The 20,810-nt window shown below is 40.0% G+C and overlaps 1 protein-coding gene across 1 annotated transcript; it reads right to left on the minus strand.

Annotated features, from left to right (window-relative positions):
* SCP2 (sterol carrier protein 2) lies at nucleotides 1–20,656 on the minus strand. The gene is made up of 16 exons (XM_080623163.1): nucleotides 20,577–20,656; nucleotides 18,566–18,617; nucleotides 17,918–17,989; nucleotides 16,531–16,662; nucleotides 15,523–15,587; nucleotides 14,382–14,508; nucleotides 13,460–13,523; nucleotides 13,133–13,219; nucleotides 12,230–12,380; nucleotides 11,219–11,366; nucleotides 9,781–9,888; nucleotides 8,057–8,210; nucleotides 4,855–4,948; nucleotides 4,118–4,247; nucleotides 2,085–2,164; nucleotides 1–870 (listed from the first exon to the last, which is right to left on the minus strand). Exons 1-16 carry the CDS (start codon nucleotides 20,619–20,621, stop codon nucleotides 775–777), a joined length of 1,605 nt encoding a protein of 534 aa, XP_080479289.1. The 5' UTR covers nucleotides 20,622–20,656; the 3' UTR covers nucleotides 1–774.
* Between the last annotated feature and the right edge of the window lie 154 nt (nucleotides 20,657–20,810).

The following is a 20,810-nucleotide window of genomic DNA, read 5'->3' on the forward strand; positions in this document are numbered from 1 at the left end:
GTATATTTAATTTTCTATTAAACCTCCAACCAGAATACATTTTCCCAAAACAGAACTTAAAGCTTTTACATTTCATAATGATCAACATCACATTTTCTCAGGAGAAAGCAGGTAGAACACTGGTTATACTCCCTCTCTGCTCTCCTGGCAAACCTGATCTTTTGTCCAAGGTGAAAGGTACCAAATCCTGTGAATCTCAAAGCAACATTCTAGTTCCAACTTACTTCTGGGTATTTTGTTTCTTTTTTAATTCCAAAGAAGTAATAAGAAAAGGATTTCATAGCAAATTCCTAAAGCCTGTTCTAAAAAAATGCTGTTACAGATCCTCTGTACAAGACCACGTTAATTTAAGCAGCAACAAATTTGCTAGAATGGAAGTCTGAAAGCATTATTACAGCTTCAAAAATATGCAACTAATGTAATTGATTATGTCAAACTATCACCTTCCTCCCTCTCTTCCTAATGAAGCTGAACAGTAATGCAGCCGCATTCAGCTCTAAGGTTTATAAAACTTTTCATATTGATTAAAACAGAATTGTCACAAATACCTACCATACACCATTTGTAAGAGTTAGTGCCTCAAGCTTAGCTTAAAAATCTTTGCCATAGAGAAACCGATGGAATATATTAAGAGAATTAAGGTTTCTAACCACATAATTTAGGTGAGAGAGGTCCAAACAAACCCAGCCTGCACCATGTTATTGATAATGCCTAGTTTCATTCTACTTTTCATTGTGAAGAATTATCGAGTACTAACTGTTTTCTCTAAGGAGCTCAAAGTTTAGCTTTGCCTGGCTGAAGCTGTAGATTCTGAAGTTTCATTGCCATGCCCATGTTCCCAGAGATCTTCAATTTACCTTGAAAGAATGCCTAAAAAAAAAAGAGAGATTCAATTAAATGCAATATAACATATTACCTCAAATACACCCTCCATAGTTATAGGCTATTACGCGTGTGCAGGTCCTGGCCTGAGTTCTGTAACTCCAACAGCTCTAGCAGATACCAGCATTCGCCAAGAAATGTATCTTCTGACGTTAGAAGATAAAATAGTAAACTGAGAAAGTTGTATGCTTATTATATTTGTGACACTTAAAGAGAATGAGCTTGGCATTGCTTGCTTCTTGGATTATCATAATGATGGATGTGTATACAAAACAGGACAGAATACCCAGTGTTTCAGTGATGACAGTTCATAGAATGAAAGTTCACTACTTCAGTTGAAGGCAATAAAGCAGTAAGTGCACAGTAGATGCCACAAATTGTTACTCAAATCCCCCCCAGCCATTACTGGGTCTGTTAGTGATTAACTCAATTTTGCCAATCTAGTCTGTGAAGCACACACTAAAGATGTGTGGTTTTCCTGCAGACTTTGTAAAAAGATGAACCGCACACACCAGAATATCCAAACTGGAGATGTAATTTGCAATTGCTTCCGAGTTTCCTATATGTACATTTCAACATTTCTGTAATGTGCTTTACCTTCAAATTTCTCCTAGACACAAGTTAGTTCATGGTATTACCAGACCAAAAACTTAAAAGAATGTTACCCCAAGCACTTCAAATTTAGAAGTACAGAACAGCAACTTACAATTAACACAAACATCTGCTTTACTTGTGCACTATAGCTGCTTTCGAGACACGGATGAATAAAAAATCCCAACCAAATAATCACAGACATTCAGGGTATGCTCACCTCAATTTCTGGTTTTCAGCATCACGATAGCTCCTTACACTAATGCCAGTTATGACTGTAAAGCCCTTCAAACAGAGGGCCAGTGTTCTTCCTTTCTTAAGTCACACTGCCAACAGTAGTTTTACCCTCTTCTCTGCAAACCAAGCAATAATAATATCCTCTTCTGGATTACCTATATGATATCTGAGATAATATGTGCCTCTTCAAGAGAGTAGATACTGTCTTCCTTGATTAATCTTACTTTGGCCAAATTGTTCAGGGGAAGTCAAGAACTGTCATTCTTCAAATCTGCCACGGCAGTTTTGGAGGGGGGATTTATTTAAATGATTTCAACTTAAACACAGCCAAAACAAGCAAGTCAGACCTCTTATCTCATCTTCAGTATACTTACTGTCTGAGGATTCATTTTGCCAGTCATGAGGGCTAACAGATCAGTGTCTGCCATTGTAATTGTACAATCCGCCTTCTTATCTGTAAGACAGAGTTGACTATGAAGATTTAAACTGAGAAACGAAACAGCAACAGAGGCTGCAACTCTATGAAGTAGCTGTTGATACTACAAGTTAGCAAAATGGTACCATAAGTAAATACAAATAGCGGCCACTTTAAAAGTATCAGCAAGAGCTCACAAGATCAGCAAGAGACAGCCAAGAGGCATCTGTGCCACCTTGTAGCACAGACAAGGTGCTACATCCCAACACTGAAGAAAGATAGACCTTTCTGAAGTGTGCTAAGCAAATTTATTCCTTGTAAAGAAATAATCTTGTAATCAGACAGAATGTTAACTGCAAGCACTGGCAATCGTCTAAATTTGCTAATATTTCAACTCAAAGAGATGTGTTTTCCCCTGTGATGCTCTCTTAAGATACTCGTCACTGACATTTCTGGCATTTCCTGCCCTCTCCTTCAATGGGAACAACATGTGCATTCTAAAAGCACTCATTCGAATTAGTTCAATTCCAGAAGTTTTTAGGATCTTCTTACTAGAAATAAGCTGAAAAATTATCCTCATAAGCGCCAACAGAAATACTGATGTATATACGAAAGGGCTGAAACCTGCATGCATGTTTTCCTACACTCATCTTATTATGAAAATTGACTCTTTGGTAAAATGTCCATGGAACAGAAAATGGTGCTTTTCTTTTTGTAGTAACTTAGATCAATGAATTCCAAATCAAACCCTCTGTCATGTTTTTAATTAAAAGCTTTACAATCCAGGTTCATGGAAATTCTGACAACTATTGTCTTTGGCTTTTTATATATCACTAGGATGCATGACTACAGAAACGAGACAAACCAATAAAGAGAAGTACAATCCTTTGTTTCCAAGGATTCTATAAAATCCAAGAATTTTATGAGGTTCCCCACCACCACCCAGTTTGTGTCTTATTTATGCCTTTTTTTTTTTTTTTAATGGAACTTGAAGTTTATATCAGCTCGTACAGGATTGAAATCAGTCAAGTTTTATCGCTGAAGAGAAGTAACTTGATGAGATAGACCAGCTTATTGCCTACTCCGCACTTGGGAGTATTGTGTACTGTTCTGGTGTCCTCAACATAAAAAGGACATGGAACTGTTGGAACAAGTGCAGAGGAGGGCCACGAGGATGATCAGGGGTCTGGAGCACCTCCCATATGAAGATAGGCTGAGAAAGTTGGGGCTGTTCAGCCTGGAGAAGAGAAGGCTGCGTGGAGACCTCATAGCAGCCTTCCAGTATCTGAAGGGGCCTATAACGATGCTGGGGAGGGACTCTTCATTAGGGACTGTAGTGACAGGACAAGGGGTAATGGGTTAAAACTTAAACAGGGGAAGTTTAGATTGGATATAAGGAAGAAATTCTTTACTGTGAGGGTGGTGAGGCACTGGAATGGGTTGCTCAGGGATGTTGTGAATGCACCATCCCTGGCAGTGTTCAAGGCCAGGTTGGACAGAGCCTTGGGTGACATGGTCTAGCGTGAGGTGTCCCTGCCCATGGCAGGGGGGTTGGAACTGGATGATCTTAAGGTCCTTTCCAACCCAAACTGTTCTATGATTCTATGATACTACCAGTGTCTCAAACAATTTACATTTCTGGCCCAAATTTTAAAAGGTGAGAACAACAAAACCCCTGAGATCTGAATGATTTCATAGGGGTTTTTTAACTGTTATTCCTGTAAGAGTCATCTGACAGATCTGTCTGGAGCTTCTAACAAAATGTGCAGTTACGTAGACAGAATTCAAAGACATTTCATTCTTGGTCCAAACATCATGGATTAGAAGTGTCAGTAATAAGAAAAGATTAAACTGAAGGTAGCTAAGTTTAAAGTTAAGGCAGCTCTACACCACCTTTGCTCAAGGTCACTACAGCTTAAACAGAGTATGAATTTATATTCTTGTCATTAGTCTGATGTGTTTTCTGCAATGACATACTAAAATAGCACTCACCTGAATTAACTGCTACAGAGCCTTTGCCATTTTTCACATCTACTATCCAAGTTGCTTCTTTCCCATCAGGACCATCTTTTATTTTGAAGGCAAAGACACCACCAATTTTCTTGACAAACTGCTCTCCTTCCTGGAATGACCATGTAATGTGTGAATGATTCATTTACTTCAAAATAACTTTAACATAGTTTGAATGAAATAAAGTAATCTAAAAACCTTTACCCTTTCCAATAAAAAGCAATCCCCATTTCCCTCTATCAGGCTTCATTTAAAGAATGTACTAAAAAATAAAGACACACAAAAATATCAAAACCCCACAAACTATGACTATCCAGGTATTTATATTAAAATCTATCAACTAAGAAAATGCCCAGTGTCCTAACAGTCTTGTCTTGATGCAAGCCTGACAAAATGTGATTTCTTCCTCTAATCCCACTTACAAAGCAAGCAACAAACACCAAGCATAAACTTTAAATTTCTTCATTAGCTCCAAGCTCCTCCTGTACAATCTGAACTTGCCTTTTCTGAAATACACTTATGCAGGTAGGAACTGGCTGAAAAAAGATGGTTTTAAATCATGGCACAGCATAGAAAGATTTCTGGCACAGTGAAACTCAAAGCTGTAAAATTAGTTTCAGTAAGGAGTACTGAGGAAATGGTTGATGATACTATATACCCATGAGGCTTCACACATGTCCTGTCATAAATTACAACAGGTAAAAGAAGTAGTCAAATACCTCTTGAAGCTTCTTTTCAATCTCTCTGAAGACCAAATGTGACTTAAATCCATCCACTTCTGCGCTGAGAGGTACAGCCGCAATACGGCCGGAGCTGCAATGAGAAACCCAGTCATTTACATCCCTTTAATCACATTTTCTGCGTACTCAAATTACCATCAAGAGGCCTCTCACACCAGTGAGAACAGCCACACCAAAACACTTCAGCAGGACAGAGCAAATATATGACATCTATATGAAGCTTACTATCTGATGGGCTTGACAGTCTGAATGACAATCACTTGAAGTACCTACATGTCTTTGCATGTATGGACATGACACTAATCTTATAATGATAGCAGATCATCCATCTTAAGATAAATGAGCAAACACTACTGTCACAGCTGGTGTGAGGGGAGAGCAGCACATGCACCATCTCGGAGAAATACTTCTTTTGGCAAAACAAATTGTTTCCCTCCCAATTCATGTGGGTCTCAACCGTCACAAGAGGTACTATGCATTATTCCCGATTCTCTGGAGCAGTCACTTTGCATGGCCTGAATTAACAGCATGAAACCTAATTCTCCATTTCTACAGAGGCTCCCAAAGATGAAGTATGCATATGTCCAAAGAAATGGCAATTCAAGCAGCAGGAAAAACAAGCTTATAGGTATTACTATCTCTTGGCAGCACAGTTCAAAGCTGTGGTCAGGTCTGATATTGTTACAGTGACAGAATCGCTTAAACAACATCGCTACAACTTGTGTGGTACTAACGCTACTCCACAGAAGTACGCAACGGTAGCAGTAGTGACTGTCTCCTCTGAAGACGGCACATCAATTTTGCTAATAAACCAAGGCTGTACTAACAGGATGTAAAGCTGTAATGTGTCAGAAAAAGAACTGTTTCAAACCAAATCAAATCCTGCTGTCATTTACCTTGATGTACATTCTTAGCAGCTATTACTAAAGTCACTAATTACAAGCTAGCTCTTAATCCAGTGATTCAGATGGATTGTGCATTGCTGTAGAAAACACAGTACAAAGTATCTTCATTACCATTCATGAAATGTCACCACCTTTGCCTTACTTACACAATACACATCATCACTCAATTACATAAGCAGTGTCAGGAGACATCAGCCACACTGTTTCATTCCAAAGTCTGATTTATATACATTAGTGCAAATCCTTGTGTCAGGTGTCTGCTGCACACCAAACCCTTGGGAGAACTAAAAGGCTTTAAGCTTCTCTAATGCAAGATCAAGCTAGTATTGCTGAGATTTGAGCTATGCCTAAGAAAGACTCTTAAACTATCTCCATACCAATGAGGGTGAAGTGAGCTGTAGTAAATGAGGCTTAAGTTCTTTCAGGAGAAATATTATCTATACATGCAAAGCTTTTCCTGATAGGAAGGAACTACTTCTAGTAGTACCTCAAGGTTAACAGTACACAAAGAGCAACAGATTCCCTGTTCCATACAATTACGATATTTTGTAAGACAATGCTCAAAGCAATGAAAAGCAGTATATTCCCTATAGAAATCTTTCGCCCTCTGATTTGAAACTGCACCAACTCCCACTGCCAAGTTTTGCAAGCATGTTTGAAGGGCATCTATAAGAAGACACGTATCATGCATTTTCTCATGTGGTCTACCCTCGTAGAAGTGATAGAATTGCCACTTCTGACACTGTAACTATAGAAAATCACTGCTACAGCCCTTCAAAGTTCAACTGCTTCTCTCATTACCTAATCCAAAGATTACATTGTCACCTCCCAGGAATGGCACAGGTCTAGCTAACACAGACATCAGAAACCTGAGTTGGGAGGGGAATATTTCTATCTGGAAGTCCAATACCTGATACATTTTTGGAGTAAATACAAAGTATTGGTATCAAGCTTTAAAACCAAAACCACAAAACCAATACCCACAAAGAATAGCTCAATCTTTCTAATCGAAGTTGAAAGTAAAAACATAAAGGAACCTGTGTATTAAAAGAGCATTACAGAAATTTTGGTGTAGTTACAATTCTGAAGTATCTTCTCTCAGTCCATCCTGGCACAGAACTAGAGCAGACTGCAAGCCAGCTTCATAGCAGCATTCTCCTCTCACCCTGAAGTGTGCTACCTTGCAAGTGCAAATTCTTGAGCCAGGATGGAAGGAGCAGCATGCCTGAATTCTGAGGACTGCTTTGAATACCAATGTAATACAGAGCTGAAAACAAGTCTTCATGAAACCAAACCAGTAACAATTGTAGCAGTGAAAACAGTGGGTATGTCTATTCCCATGGATGTCTGGCTTTTTTTGGCAAGTCCTTAGTTTCAATTACATCATTTTAATGTGGCCTGGTTTGTTCTTGGATGGGTTTTTTGTTAGCTCTTTTTTTTCTCCAGACATTAGACTCTTCCTTACAGGAACTCATGTGAGCCATTTCTATGGGCCAGTCTGTTCTTTTCAGTAATTCAGAACTCACGCTGCAAGAATACACACTGTGTAAGTTACAATCTCTTGTATACACCTGTGGTGCTGCAGGTACACAACAGTTCCAATTGCTGAGCAAGTTCTAGTTTACAGTGCAATCTCTTCCTTGCACAGAGGTAAACAATAATACTAAAAATAATACATTTTGAAACACAAAGACATGGGAGCATGGTCAGCACGAAGTGACCTTAGTTTACACCATCACTGAACCCACTGCTGAAGTTTCCAATTACAAAATAGAATTATAGAACGGTTTGGGTTGGAAAGGGCCTTAGAGCTCACCCAGTTCCAAACCCCTGCCACGGGCAGGGACACCTTCCACTAGAGCAGGTTGCTCCAAGCCCCTGTGTCCAACCTGGCCTTGAACAGTGCCAGGGATGGGGCAGCCACAGCTTCTCTGGGCACCCTGTGCCAGCGCCTCAGCACCCTCACAGGGAAGAGCTTCTGCCTAAGAGCTCATCTCAGTCTCCCCTCTGGCAGTTTAAAGCCATTCCCCCTTGGCCTGTCCCTACAGGCCCTTGTCCAAAGCCCCTCTCCAGATTTCCTGCAGCCCCTTTAGGCACTGGAAGCTGCTCTAAGGCCTCCCCTTGAGGAGCCTTCTCTTCTCCGTGCTGCAGCCCTCAGGAGCGCTCTCTGCAGTGTGAAGGACGCGCACTTTATAGGGTCCCGCTGTCTCTTCCGGATCCAGCCGCGGCAGAGGCAGCCGCACGGCTCCCGGGCTGGCGCGGTGCCGGTGTCTCACCTGCGGTGTCCCGGGAAGCCCATGCCGTACAGCGTCACCACCACGGCCCCGCCGAGGCCCAGGTTGTGCTGCAGCGCGACCTTTGCCCCGGGGACCTGCCGCCGCCCGGCCAGGCCGCGCAGCTGCCAGCAGAGTTCGGCGCACTGCGCCAGGCCTGAGGAATCGAGCACAGAGCGACACAAGGAAGGCACAATGGGTATGTTCCATAAACCTCCCTCCTTGGAAAGACATTCAGGCACTACTAAAGATAGGATTTGAGAACGTTAATTCAGGTACATAGAATGAAGGTGGATCCCTTTCCATTACAGCTCTGATTTTCAGCTGGCATTTCCCCTCCATCTCCCCTTACTATCAGCTATTTCTGCAACTGCAATCCCGTTCCACCACACGTTTCTTCTTCCCTCCATCCCTTCCCCTCCTTTCTCCCAGGTAACTGTGTAGGCATCTGTATTTTACACATGGCACTGTACACACTGCCAACTGAAACGTTACAAACAGGGCGAGTAAGAGTGTTGTCATTCCAGGCACAGAGGAGAATTAACAGGTTTCACTTACATTCTCTCAGCCTCAAGGAGAGAATGTGTACAGTGGTACAACCTGCCCTGGAATGATTTGGAAACTTAAGGTGACTTGTATGACCTCTGATGGGCACACAGCTGGCCTCCAGACTGTTTTAGAGTGAAATTAAGCTGACAGCCTGTAGACATGGTCATTTTCTGCATGTTAACTCTTTCCCCTATCCTGTGGCAATAGAAATGGGCACACCAGTAACTGCCTCTACATATATCACTGAGTAACTGACAAAGACTGAACACAAACCTAGCAATGAAATGCTCCCATCCTGTTATAGATACCCACAGTCTCATTTATGCAGTATGTTCTCCTTCCAAAGCTGCCTAATACTCTCCCCGCCCATCAACTGCAGGTTATCCAGCTGCTAAGATTAAGATTTGTTTTTTTACAAGGTTTCCTCTTCTCCAGTTTTCTAACAGCTTCTCATTTCCAAACAAGGAAGGTGAATTATCTTCACAAATCCAAATACATTACATCCATTATATATGCTTGCGTATCCATTATATATGTTTATATATCCATTATATATACTTATATATCCATTATATATGCTTATATATACTTATATATCCATTATATATATGCTTGCTCATTTGGAAGCAAGCATAGCAGTTTGAAGAAAACAAAAAACAAAAGGAAAAAGGAAAGTCCATGCTGCTGGGAAATGATGCCTGAGCTTCCGCTGTAAACATCAGGTAAATATTTTGCCATCCAAGTGTTAATAGAAATAGCTTTTATTACAGCTAACAAGGGTACAGGCTATTCAGCTGCAGTAAAAATCTTCCAAATCTGAATTTTAAAGGATGAAAACAGGAAAATTCAAACTACATTCAGCAGGAGTTGTACTACTGAGCAATTATTTAGCAAAAAATTAAGCTGTTTTGCAGGTTGCTTCAATAACAGGGGGGGAAAAAGCCCCATAAAATTAAGTAAGTGCTCACAATCAAAATCACACTCCAAGTCTTTTGGTTTGAGCAATCCTACATGGTCAACCTGCCTTAGTTGGAAATGAGAATCAACTCTGGAGCTTCCTTCTACTCTCATGAAGCCCTCATGTTTCATACAGACAAATGCAAGTGGGAAGCATCTGCTGGTCCAAGAGCTGTATCTTGTATCTAACTGATGTGACTAAATGACATGGTTTTGCATACCTGTAGCACCAAGTGGATGTCCCTTGGAAATCAAGCCACCGCTAGGATTAATAACCCATTTTCCTCCATAAGTATTATCTCCTCTGTCAATCAGGTCACATGCTTTTCCTATAAAACAATAATTACAAAAGTAATCACTTTTAAGTGATTTTTCAATTCTGTTGTCACCAAGTTGCAAATACCAGGTCAGTTTTGCACATCTAAATCCACAATGTGGTTTATGCCATTTCACTAATCTCTAATTAGACTAATGTCTAATGAGCCTACCATTTCAAGATAAGTTTCACATACTATTAAGGTCAGATTGACTGAAAGGTGGTGAGAATTGCACTATTAAATTACTATACACAAGACTTACTGGACAGTCAAGTACCATCAGAATTGTTCTTTATCTTCAATTAAAAGAATTAATCTAAAAAGCTTAATGTTCTGATTTAAACAGCATCAAATATTTACTGGTTTTAGCGTAGATACCATAAAAACCATGAGAAGGATAACAGTAGAAAGCAATCAATGGCAAATACTGGAAGACCTACAAACACATGAAGTCTTCCTGAAGTTCCATAAACTTGTTTCAGTGAGAAGTTTAGACATAATGCAATACACCATCTAGTGACAGAGTATGATATTTTCCCTAATTAAAAACAAATTAGAGAAAGACTACATCAGATGGTTATTTCTACAAAGCAAGAATACATTTAAATACATCAAATGCCAAAGTAGCAGTTCAATGCATTATTTATTTGAAATCAAAAAACCTCTTCAGTAGAAAATTGTAACGGTTGGACTTACATAAAAGAACTAAGCCCCACTGCCATTTAACATGTTGTAAATCCACTCACTTCAATGAATTAACTAATCTGGACAGATTGTGCATTGTTACCCTGTTGACTTTAGAGGCATGTTTGCAACTTGCCAACAACTCCTTACTTTCAACAGCAAATATGTTTCAAGATTTTGAGGAAAGTCACACTGAAGATGAGTAACATGCCCTCTACAGGCAGTTCTTGTCTCATTTTTATCTTCTTAAAAGGAAATACAAAGATGGAGGGAAATCCTGGGGTAGGTAGCTATATGGCCCTGAAAAGGGGGCATAACACCGAGAAAGATCACAGGAGTCCTCAGTTTCCTTGTTCTGCTTGCTTAAAAGACCCATCCCTGCACATGCTAGCCATAGGATTTCACATAGTTGCCCAACACTTTAATTACCTTTGTAGATTTCTTCAGAAATCACAGTAAAGTGATTCTAGAGTTCGCAGGTCTTCCTTATGTTACCACAGTGGTAACCTGCTTTTCCCTCGTAGGAAGTCAGCCAATAAGACTTTCAAATACAGACTGTCCAACAGACAGCTCAAAGTTTTGATTATATGAACAGATACAAAGGCAATTCTAATGCTTTCCATTTTACTAAAACAAAGCTCTCCATTGATGCTATTACCTTCTGGACAGAGTCCCAGCGCTTCGTAGGTGATGAACTCATTAACTGAGAAGCAGTCATGAAGTTCGATCACATCAACATCTGTAGGTTTTAGGCCTGCTTTTTCAAAACACTTTTCAGCAGCTTTTTTAGTCATATCATAGCCAACCTGCAGGGAGAAGAAATCGTACCTTAAAATATCATTAAAGACACATTAAAATTAAAAGCAATTCCATTTCTACACTTAATTTTAAACGTGTTTCTATCTATCTTGAAATTGAGGTAGGAGGTGGCATTCTAATTATTTTTCATGCATCTCATATCACAGTTTAATATCCATAGAGTATGAAGTGCATAGAAAGAAATAATACATTCTAAGTCTTGGTGTTGGCATTTCAAAGCTTTTCTGGGGAATATTCTCTGTTTTCTCAACCTTGCTCACAAGCTAAATTGCTCCTTTGCATGACTCAGGCAAACAGCGTTGAAACAAAGCCTCAAACTGTCTTGCTGCCTTTTTCAATCAGCCATCTAACTAGAATTATATTTGAAACCCAAACAGGACATGACTGCAGTAGAAACTATTGGGTATTGTAATGGTTGACTTACATCCAATTATTTTTATCAGTTTGCAGTGGGATCCAGATTTCACAGTTCATGTCTTTCCCTTCATTCTACTTAACCAAGTAGTGACTATACCCAACAGGTTATTTCAGGCTCAACATTACACAGACATAAGTAACATTGTTTTAAATAAAGAAATGTTCTTCTTGCTTTTCAATTGTTTAAGAGCAGCCTTTAAATAACTGGTTGAAAATGAGGGGTTTGACAGCCTGTTTATAAAGTTCTGACTATTATTCCACAACCATACTCACTGCTTCTTTCACCTGCCCAAATGAAATTACTTTTCTATTTGCCACAGAGTATAATTTGTTTGCTAACTGACATGGAAATGTCTACAGTATCATTAAGACTTGCAGTTATTAAAAAGCCCAGCACTGAGGAGTACCAGGGAATACAGCACTGTAAACCTACCATCTTCATACAACTGTTTTCTTCAAATGTGCTTGGATAATCAGTAGCCATCACCTGGGCCAGAATTTCCACAGATTGGGGCTGCAACTTATGCCTTTTCACAAACTCCTCACTAGCCAAAACTGCAGCTGCAGCACCATTTGATGTTGGACTGATTGGAAGAAAAATAATTATGTCAGCACTCTGCATTAGTAATGTCAATCTTCCATTGAATTATCTTTTGATGCAAACCAAAACAACCCAAAAAGGACAAACAAAAAGACACTTTGGCTGATGTCACAGAAACTATAAATTCCATCAGTGTTTGTTGGACACTTTAAGCAATAATCTTAACAGACATTTGAAAAGCATGACAACAAAATACAAACAAATCATTATGATTTTTTTCAATTTAGAAAGAATATCAGACCTTCTACCTGGCTACAGACATTGGTAGCAACAAGCCTTTCAGGAGGGTGTAGGAAAGGCTGAAGAGAAGAATTAACACTTAACAGCAGTGGATGCTCATTGATAGAAGATACAGCATCAAATGTTCAAGGCCAGGTTGGACAGAGCCTTGGGTGACAGGTTCTAGTGTGAAGCATCCCTGGTCATGGCTGGGGGGGTTGGAACTTGATGATCTTAAGGTCCTTTCCAACCCAAACCATTCTATGATTCTATGAATGACAAGAGAACCCCAAAGTACTAAATATATTTCAGCTTACTGTGTTATACTGTGAAGAAGTACCTAGATAGTGTTTGATCAGCACAGAGATTCCGAATCTGTTTTATTTATAAGACATTTTACTTCAAATAATCTGTCAATTTTAATTCACATGCAAACAGACTTTTATTTAACTAGATGTCCTACCGTATTTGGCTTAACATCAAGTTTTATTCCACAATGCTAAGTCCTCTCCTTACCAACACTGTAAGACAGTCAAGTAATCAAAAATCTTGCGAGAATGCAAAACTTCATCTAATGTGTACTTCTGTTGGAACTGGGAATACCTGGCAAGAACAGACAGACACCATCTTTTAGTACAGCCCTTAGCAGTAGACACACCAATATCACACTATTGGGCAGATATAGAGCTGATTTTACAAAATGTAAAGCACTGGATATAGAGTTTATGCTGGGTATAGTTTTCACACCCTAAGAAATAATATACTCTAAAAATAATACTCCATTTTGCATGATGTTTTTAACAGCAACATATGTTCAGTGTAGAGGTAGAGTATGTAACTCACGGGTTGTTAGTTGAATGGCTATGATTCTTCCATGCAATTTTTGCAAAGTATTCTGGATTTGTCCCTGGAAGGGGGAAGAAAGCTGTGCTGAAATGTTCATTTACCCAAGCAGTGCTAAAACAGCATTTTAAATATTGGTTTGACGTTTACAAGCATCTTTACAAGAGACTCATTGTCATCAAGGCTTTCCTTAGAACTCAACTCAGGTCTAAAAATTAGATAAAGGCTACTAAAAAGAACTGAGTTTTAGCTAGCAGACATCCTATTTGGATATTTAACACTTACGGACATCAAAGTACAGAAAATAAGTGCATTTTATTTGAGATATTATTATATTACTGAAACTTGAATGCCCATTTTCCTATCAGTGCAAAACAGCTGTGGTGAAATACTGTCTAAAATTTTCCCGCATACTAGTCTAAAATTAAGAGCAAATAGAAGATGCTCAACCCACCAGCCTGTTATCTTGGAGCCAATTCCCTTGTCTGCTGAGGGGGTAACAAATGCCAGTGACAGCAGCCTAGTGCTATAGATTGATCAAATACCCAAAAGCTTTTGTGAGTCTCAAGCCTCTCTACCCACCCTAAGACACATGGAAAAAATGCAGAGAGTTACACAATCTTATTGCCTAGATCTTACAAAAGCACAAACCATTTCATTAGCATGATTACCAAATACTCTGTATCACAGCCTTATTTTGCCTCCTGATGGTTCTGCTTGCCTACACATCACCAACTTTTCTGTAGGTAACTCTTTATCCAAATGTATTCCTGTATGTGTTAGCTGTAGATGCTGCAGTTGTAGTACTTGGATAAAAGAACGGACACTGAATACCATCAGTTTTAAAAACCAAAATCCTAATAAATTTTAATTCACTTCATTAAAGAGGACAATGAAAAAAATATGATGTCTTTTAACATACCATATTTCTCCATATGTTCTTTGCCAGCATTTGCAAACATCTGAGGTGCTACAGGAGCACTTGCTAAGCCATATTTATTTATCATAATTTCCAAATGTTTGTCAATTGGATTAGTTCTGTCTGAAAACTAAAAAGAAGAGGAAGAGTTATAAAGCAAGTCATAACTTCCTTTTCTTTACAAGATCACCACAAAAGCGCTATGTATTTCAAGCAAAACAGAGGGCTTTGATATTTTAACAACTCCACTGGACATGTTGTGCTTTAGTGACATGCACTGAAGCATTCATAACTTCCCAGCAATAAGAAAGAGTAAATAAGCAGAAAATCCGTAACTGTATAATCACTGCACTGATTCATGGCAAGGACTATTCCTTTATGACTTCTCACCTCAGTTTAAAATCCTACAGTTAATGTAGTTCCAAGTTATAAAATCAACACTGTATTAGTATTTTTAATGAAGCTTAGATGAAGTATCATAAAGCATGTTAAAGATAACTCTTATTCCAAATCAGTTGTTAAATTCAACATTTCTCACCCAAACCTCTGCATATATAAGCAAATTTAGCAGTTGTGTAGTTAAAAGGGCTCTAATATTGCTTGCCAGGCATATGGGTTCTAATATTGCTTGCCATAAGGCAGAATACAAACAACCCACACAGACACTTCTCCAGTAAAAACAAAGTAGAGGCAGGAAAGAAAGGTTTACAAAAGCCATTAGTTTTTGGGAAAGTGCTCAACTGAGTAAGCATCAAGCAAAAAGCCAGAAGACCCAGGTTCTTTCTTTGATTTGCTGTGTCATTTTGATAAAGACACTTCAATTGCTCAGTGCTTCAGTATTCTATCCAGTGTTTTTGTTATTCCCCGTTTACCCTGCCTTTAACATCTTGGCAAAATACTAAAAGCATGACATACCACCAAAAAATTCATTCTAGAACATTCCACAAAATGTGTGTATCACAGCTGCAATCAGAATCATAAAACTCATTAAAAGTTTCTGTGGATCAAAACTATGGCTTATTTTGTAACCATCTACAGCAACATCTTAAAGCAACCGGTATTTATCAGCATATGTCTCAGAGAATGAGGAGGTGTATTTCATCTATGAATGTCATGAAATGTATGGAGTGTTTCAGACACTTACACCTGAGGCAAGGGATCCTTTTGCCATCCTCTCAAAGCCAAGGGCCAGAACACAGTCTGCCAAACCTGAAGATAAAAATTGTGGCTATTTAAAACACAGTGTAATGATAAATGACATTATGTACTAACAATTCAATAACAAGAGATATACATAAATACCTACCAGCTGTTCTTCCTCCTTTCTTCATTTTTGAAGGAGAGACAAATTGGGATGGGAATTGTACTGATACAAACATATTGATACTGAAGAATGAGAGATCACTACAGGGGTTGGTTTTACTTCCAACCTGTTTGACAGCAATTATCACTGATGACTAAGCACTTACATCTCTGCTACAAATACTACAATAACCATACAGAATGTTACTATAGTTTTCATTCCAGAAACATCAGCACTTAAGTGCAAGAAAGTATCAAAGTTCACAAAGGAATTGCAGAAACAGAAGGAAAGACTCATCTGTCAGTTCAAAGCATGGTCTGTCACAAGGCATTGCTCTCTTCCCCTCCCTTCCAAAAAATGCATTGGTCAAATACTGGAGTTAACTTCAAGTTAAAAAAGAAGAAAAAAGCCAAGCTTTTTAGCAGATTCTTTTCTCCTTTTCATCCTGCCGAGTCTAGTGTCTATAATGCAACTTCTTCTGCACTACTCCAGACAATTCTTCAAGGAAAAACTTACCTGGCTTCCTACTTACTAGGTTCATGCAGTTTCTGACACAGGAAAGAACATTTCTATCCATAGACACCATATGACTGCATCACTGACATAGTCTTTTAGGTGCACACATGACGCTCTAGTGATAGCCTTGCTCTTTTAAGCGTTTGGTCTTGTATTTGCATATAAGTGATCAACCTTTTCAGCTGAGTGAGGCATAAAACACCATTTTGCCTATGAGGATAGTACACTTACAACTTGCAGTACTCGCACATTCACTAGTTCCGTTCTTCATTCAAGTTGTATTTACAGAAATAGAGAATATGTATTACCCAGCCCCAGAACAAAACAACTCACCTCCTTCTACTAGTTGTCTGGCCATGAACAAAGCAGTTGATCCGGTAGCACAGTTGTTGTTAACATTAATGATAGGAATGCCAGTCAAACCCAAACCATGATAGATTGCCCGTTGTCCACAGGTCGAATCACCTTTACGCATGGACACAACATTAAAATAAGGTACATACTCAAACTTGACTAGCAAAACAAAATCCAACCATGTGTGTGCAATGCTAATACTTCAACAGTAAACTTGAACTTTTGAACGGTCATCTTGAGTATCTCCCAAGCATCCACTGGACAAGAACCTTAGAAACAAGATGAAAATCATTGTATTTTAAAAACATAAGTTAGTCCTGCTTCTGTGATAACAGGCTGTGAATAAATGGAAGGTAACTGGACAGGACAGAAACATCTTACAGGTGTGGCTTGGAAGCTGCTAGAAGTATCCCAGCTGAGTGACCCCACTAATGTCCCAATACAGTCATTAATAGAGAACCAGGAAGAAAGTAAACAGAAAACTCTCTCTGGAATGGAAACAAATTTCCAATAATAGAAATCTGACTTTGGCTGCTTTGAAAAATATACCAGGCATCTATGTACTGGAGTGGCAAGAAAAGATTCAAACCAGTCGCTTAACACCATCTTCTTTCACTACATTAAGCAGTGACTGCAAGTTAAAAGCTTCTGCTAAGGGTGTCTACTAGAAAACTGTTTGGAGGGTTGTGCTGGTTTTGGCTCCTTCCGTTGCAAAGCATTATTCTGGAGCCACACTACTGCATGTGCTTCAATAATCTTATACAGTACATTAAATCATGGTTATCTTCCTATATATGTCCATAGGATTGAAAAAGTTATGAACCTCTTACAGAGTACATCTCATCTATCACTTACGAGTCGAGTCCAAGCACATACCTCTGTTGTGTTCTTGGACTGAAAGTGCAAGGACACGGTACAGTTTTGATCCCCAAAATACCCCCTAGCAAGTCCAGAGCAGTGGACAAACAAGCATATACACTCCAGTGTGCACACAGCATCACACAGAGAATAAACAACTTCAAGTCCACTGCCGTAAACATTGTCATACATAAGGTTTGCACCACCTGAATAAATACACAACCTGGTCTTACTGAAAGAGCTACTTGCATAAAACATATTTGCAAGACACAACTTTGAAGAAGTCTCTCCATACCCATGACTACAGCTGTAAATTCCACACATACACAGACATGGATCTGTGATCACTAAAAAGAACAGACTTTTTTAAAGTCTGAGACAGTTCTACACAATTAAATATAACCTGAAATGGATGGGATCCCCCATACTTTATCCACACGTATGTGGACAAGCTTTATCTACACAGATGTCTGCAAATGTCACATCTCAACCAAATGACATTGCTTACCATAAACATAACCCACACATGCTTGCTCCACCGCTGAGTAATGAATCCCAGCATCAGCTAAAGCCTTTTGGCCTAAAAGAAGTTAAAGAGTTGAAAAGAAGTTAAAAGTTGAAAAAAAATCCCCACCAAACCCATCTCTCACAACCAGAACAAGCAAACCTGGAGTACTATGTATTATTCATGCATTCACAAACAAGAAAAAGAGATAGCTGTAAAAATTACTTATTATATGATGCAGATGGTTAATATAATCTTGCATCTTAATTCTCATAAAGACAATTTTGCAGTGTTTTGAGCTCTGAACAAGCTCCTCTATCAGAAAATTTCATGCATCTGTGTTCATGCACATTGTCTGTCTCAATGAAAGTACATTTGAAGAATATAGGTAGGATATAGGTAATAATATAGGACACTTAAAATAAATGTCCCAGTCAATTTTAAGCTGTCCTTCTGACTTCAGCACAGGAAGGCAGCAAGTTGAACAGGTCAGTTATGGATTTTGTGAGGATTTTATCAGTTTTAGATTTGCTTTTAATACATATCTATTTACTGAACAGTAGTATTCCCTCATTTGTATAACAAAAATATTAATTGTCAGACTTAAAATAAGTGTCAGCAATCAAACTAAATGCTTCATTATTAAATTACCTGCCTCCTTGGCCATGTCAGGATAATCCATGCTCTCACTAGGCTTTGCAAACTGATGAGAAAAAACAAGGAAAACAAACAAGAAAACAAACAAGAACAAATTACAGTGATTTAATAGCTCTTTTGCTCCAATTGGTATATTTAAAGCTTTATATTTAACTTGGAAATAGGTTTGTGAACCATCAGCTTTAAATAACGCAAACAATTTCATTTAATTGACTCAAAAGCACATGCACAAAACCTGCACAATTCCCAAGTGCTACTGACAGGCCCTGTTGTTAGCTTGTGATGGCTAACAACAGAAAATAGCACTCAGGACCATCTTTGCTCAGTGTTAAGGAAGATCCACGATGTAAATGGAGATATACAGTAACCCTGTCCAAAGCCTTTGGGTGGCACAGAGAATAACTGTCATCTTCACTGATTCATTGTAACATATGACATAATCTTCACTAAGGCTTCGATAGGTATTTCCCTTCCACTTTATGTGGTTATCCTCCTCTCTGTAACATGAAAATGCCTGGGTTTTGTATGAACTTAATTCTGTATAAAGCCTCCCTTTCCTGAGCCTTACTCCCTTTTGTTACAAACCCTATCATACCTTACCTCTCACCAGAGAGGTGGTATTTCTATTTCCTCTGTAGTATGACATTAAAAACCCCCCAAAAATATGTTGTGCATTTTTACATCATTCACAAAAGGTGTCGCTGCTAAAAAACCCCACCTCATACTAACAACTTGTAGTTCTACACATTATTTGACCTTCACTGTTAGTATAGGAAAGGTAATATGCTAACTCCTCACGCTCACCACCCAGCTCCAGCCGTTCACAACACTTAGCTGTACTTTCTGTAGTGCCTCATTTCCTTAATTTAGAGAGAGAACCTTCGTACTGAAGGTCACAAGGAAAATCAGTCGGTGATCACTGTAAAAGTCTGCAAGAGCAGCTGATGCAGATAGCTAATGAAGAGCGGAAAAGAATATTGATGGTTTCTCACTAAACTGGTAACTGAGATTTCAGTTCATCCACTTATAAAAACGCAAGGCACGGTCTGTGGGACTGACAATTACACACGCGGGAAGCACAGACTGTTGTTTTGAGAAGGTACACTCATCTTTGGAAGACATTACATCATTAAGATTAAAAAAGAGAAAGGATACAATGCTAAAGGACTTCAGGATAGAATAGTTAAGATGCAGTTTGGTGTCTAACAAGTTTTAGTTGTCTCTTCCACCCTACTGTTACCTCCTTGAGCATATCACAAGTGAGTCTGAGCAATATGTAACTTTAACACCACTAAACCCATGCCTCTAAGTGCCACAGCTACATGTCTCTTCAATACCTCCAGGGACGGTGACTCCAGCACCGCCCTGGGCAGCCTGTTCCAATGGCTGAGCACTCTTTGGGGAAGAAAATTCTCTTAATATCCAATCTAAACCTTCCCTGGTGCAAGCTGGGGCCATTTCTTCTTACCCTGTCACTGGACAGCTGGGAGAAGAGACCAACATCCACCTCACTACAGCCTTTCGTGTAGCTGTAGAGGAGCCACGCTGTGTGCACTCTGTCGGCCACCAAATTACCAGATTTGGTGTCAGTCCCCACCACAACATCTACAGGGCACCTGCTCTGCTGCTGCCAGTTCCCCCGGAGCCCTTCAAAACACTGGGACAAGCCCTTGACCAGAAGCTGTGGTGACACAGAACCCACTCTGCCCGCTATGGATCTGTTACGCTCACTTTCTCAACGGAGTTTCTTAATGTTTAACTTGGCCGGTGGGTCAGCTCTCACCAACCGAAGGTGAACTCTGCACGGAGCCGCTGTGGCCCAGGCCCGATCCGCAGGCCCAGGCCGGCGCCGTACACCACAGGGGACGCGCGAAGCGGGGACGCCCGAAGGGGACCAGACCTGCTCGGGCCGAACCCCCCTCACACACAGGCACAGGCAGCGGCGCCAGGCCCCGCCGTGCCCTCCCGCGCCGCCTCACCGGGGACGGCGCAGGCAGCCCCGTACCTTGGTCATGCCAACGCCCACCACGAACACCCGGCGATGCATCATGATGGCGGCAGCACCCCTGAGCCCGCTCCCCTCCGGCCGCGCCACCGCCGACAGCCCAGCGCGAACCCAGAGCGAAGGGGCGGGGTGAGCGCCCGGGAGGCGGGAAACCACCGCCCCTCCCGCCCCTCCTCTTTAAAAGCGCAGTGCCCCCTCCGGTAGTCTCCCGAGGCCCGTCCCCGCTGGCGGCGA

This window comes from Psittacula echo (assembly GCF_963264785.1).
Source record: "Psittacula echo genome assembly, chromosome: 7".
NCBI lineage: Eukaryota > Metazoa > Chordata > Aves > Psittaciformes > Psittacidae > Psittacula > Psittacula echo.

Bases quoted from the DNA above. Each gene is read 5' to 3' on its own strand.
- SCP2 (XM_080623163.1), bottom strand. From the start codon at position 20,621: ATGATGCATCGCCGGGTGTTCGTGGTGGGCGTTGGCATGACCAAG. The intron at 14,509-15,522 runs GTAAGTGTCTGA...TCTTCTTTTTAG, and splicing joins AAGGATCCCTTGCCTCAGGT to TTTTCAGACAGAACTAATCC. The intron at 8,211-9,780 runs GTATGCAAAACC...TCGATTCCTCAG, and splicing joins ACATCCACTTGGTGCTACAG to GCCTGGCGCAGTGCGCCGAA.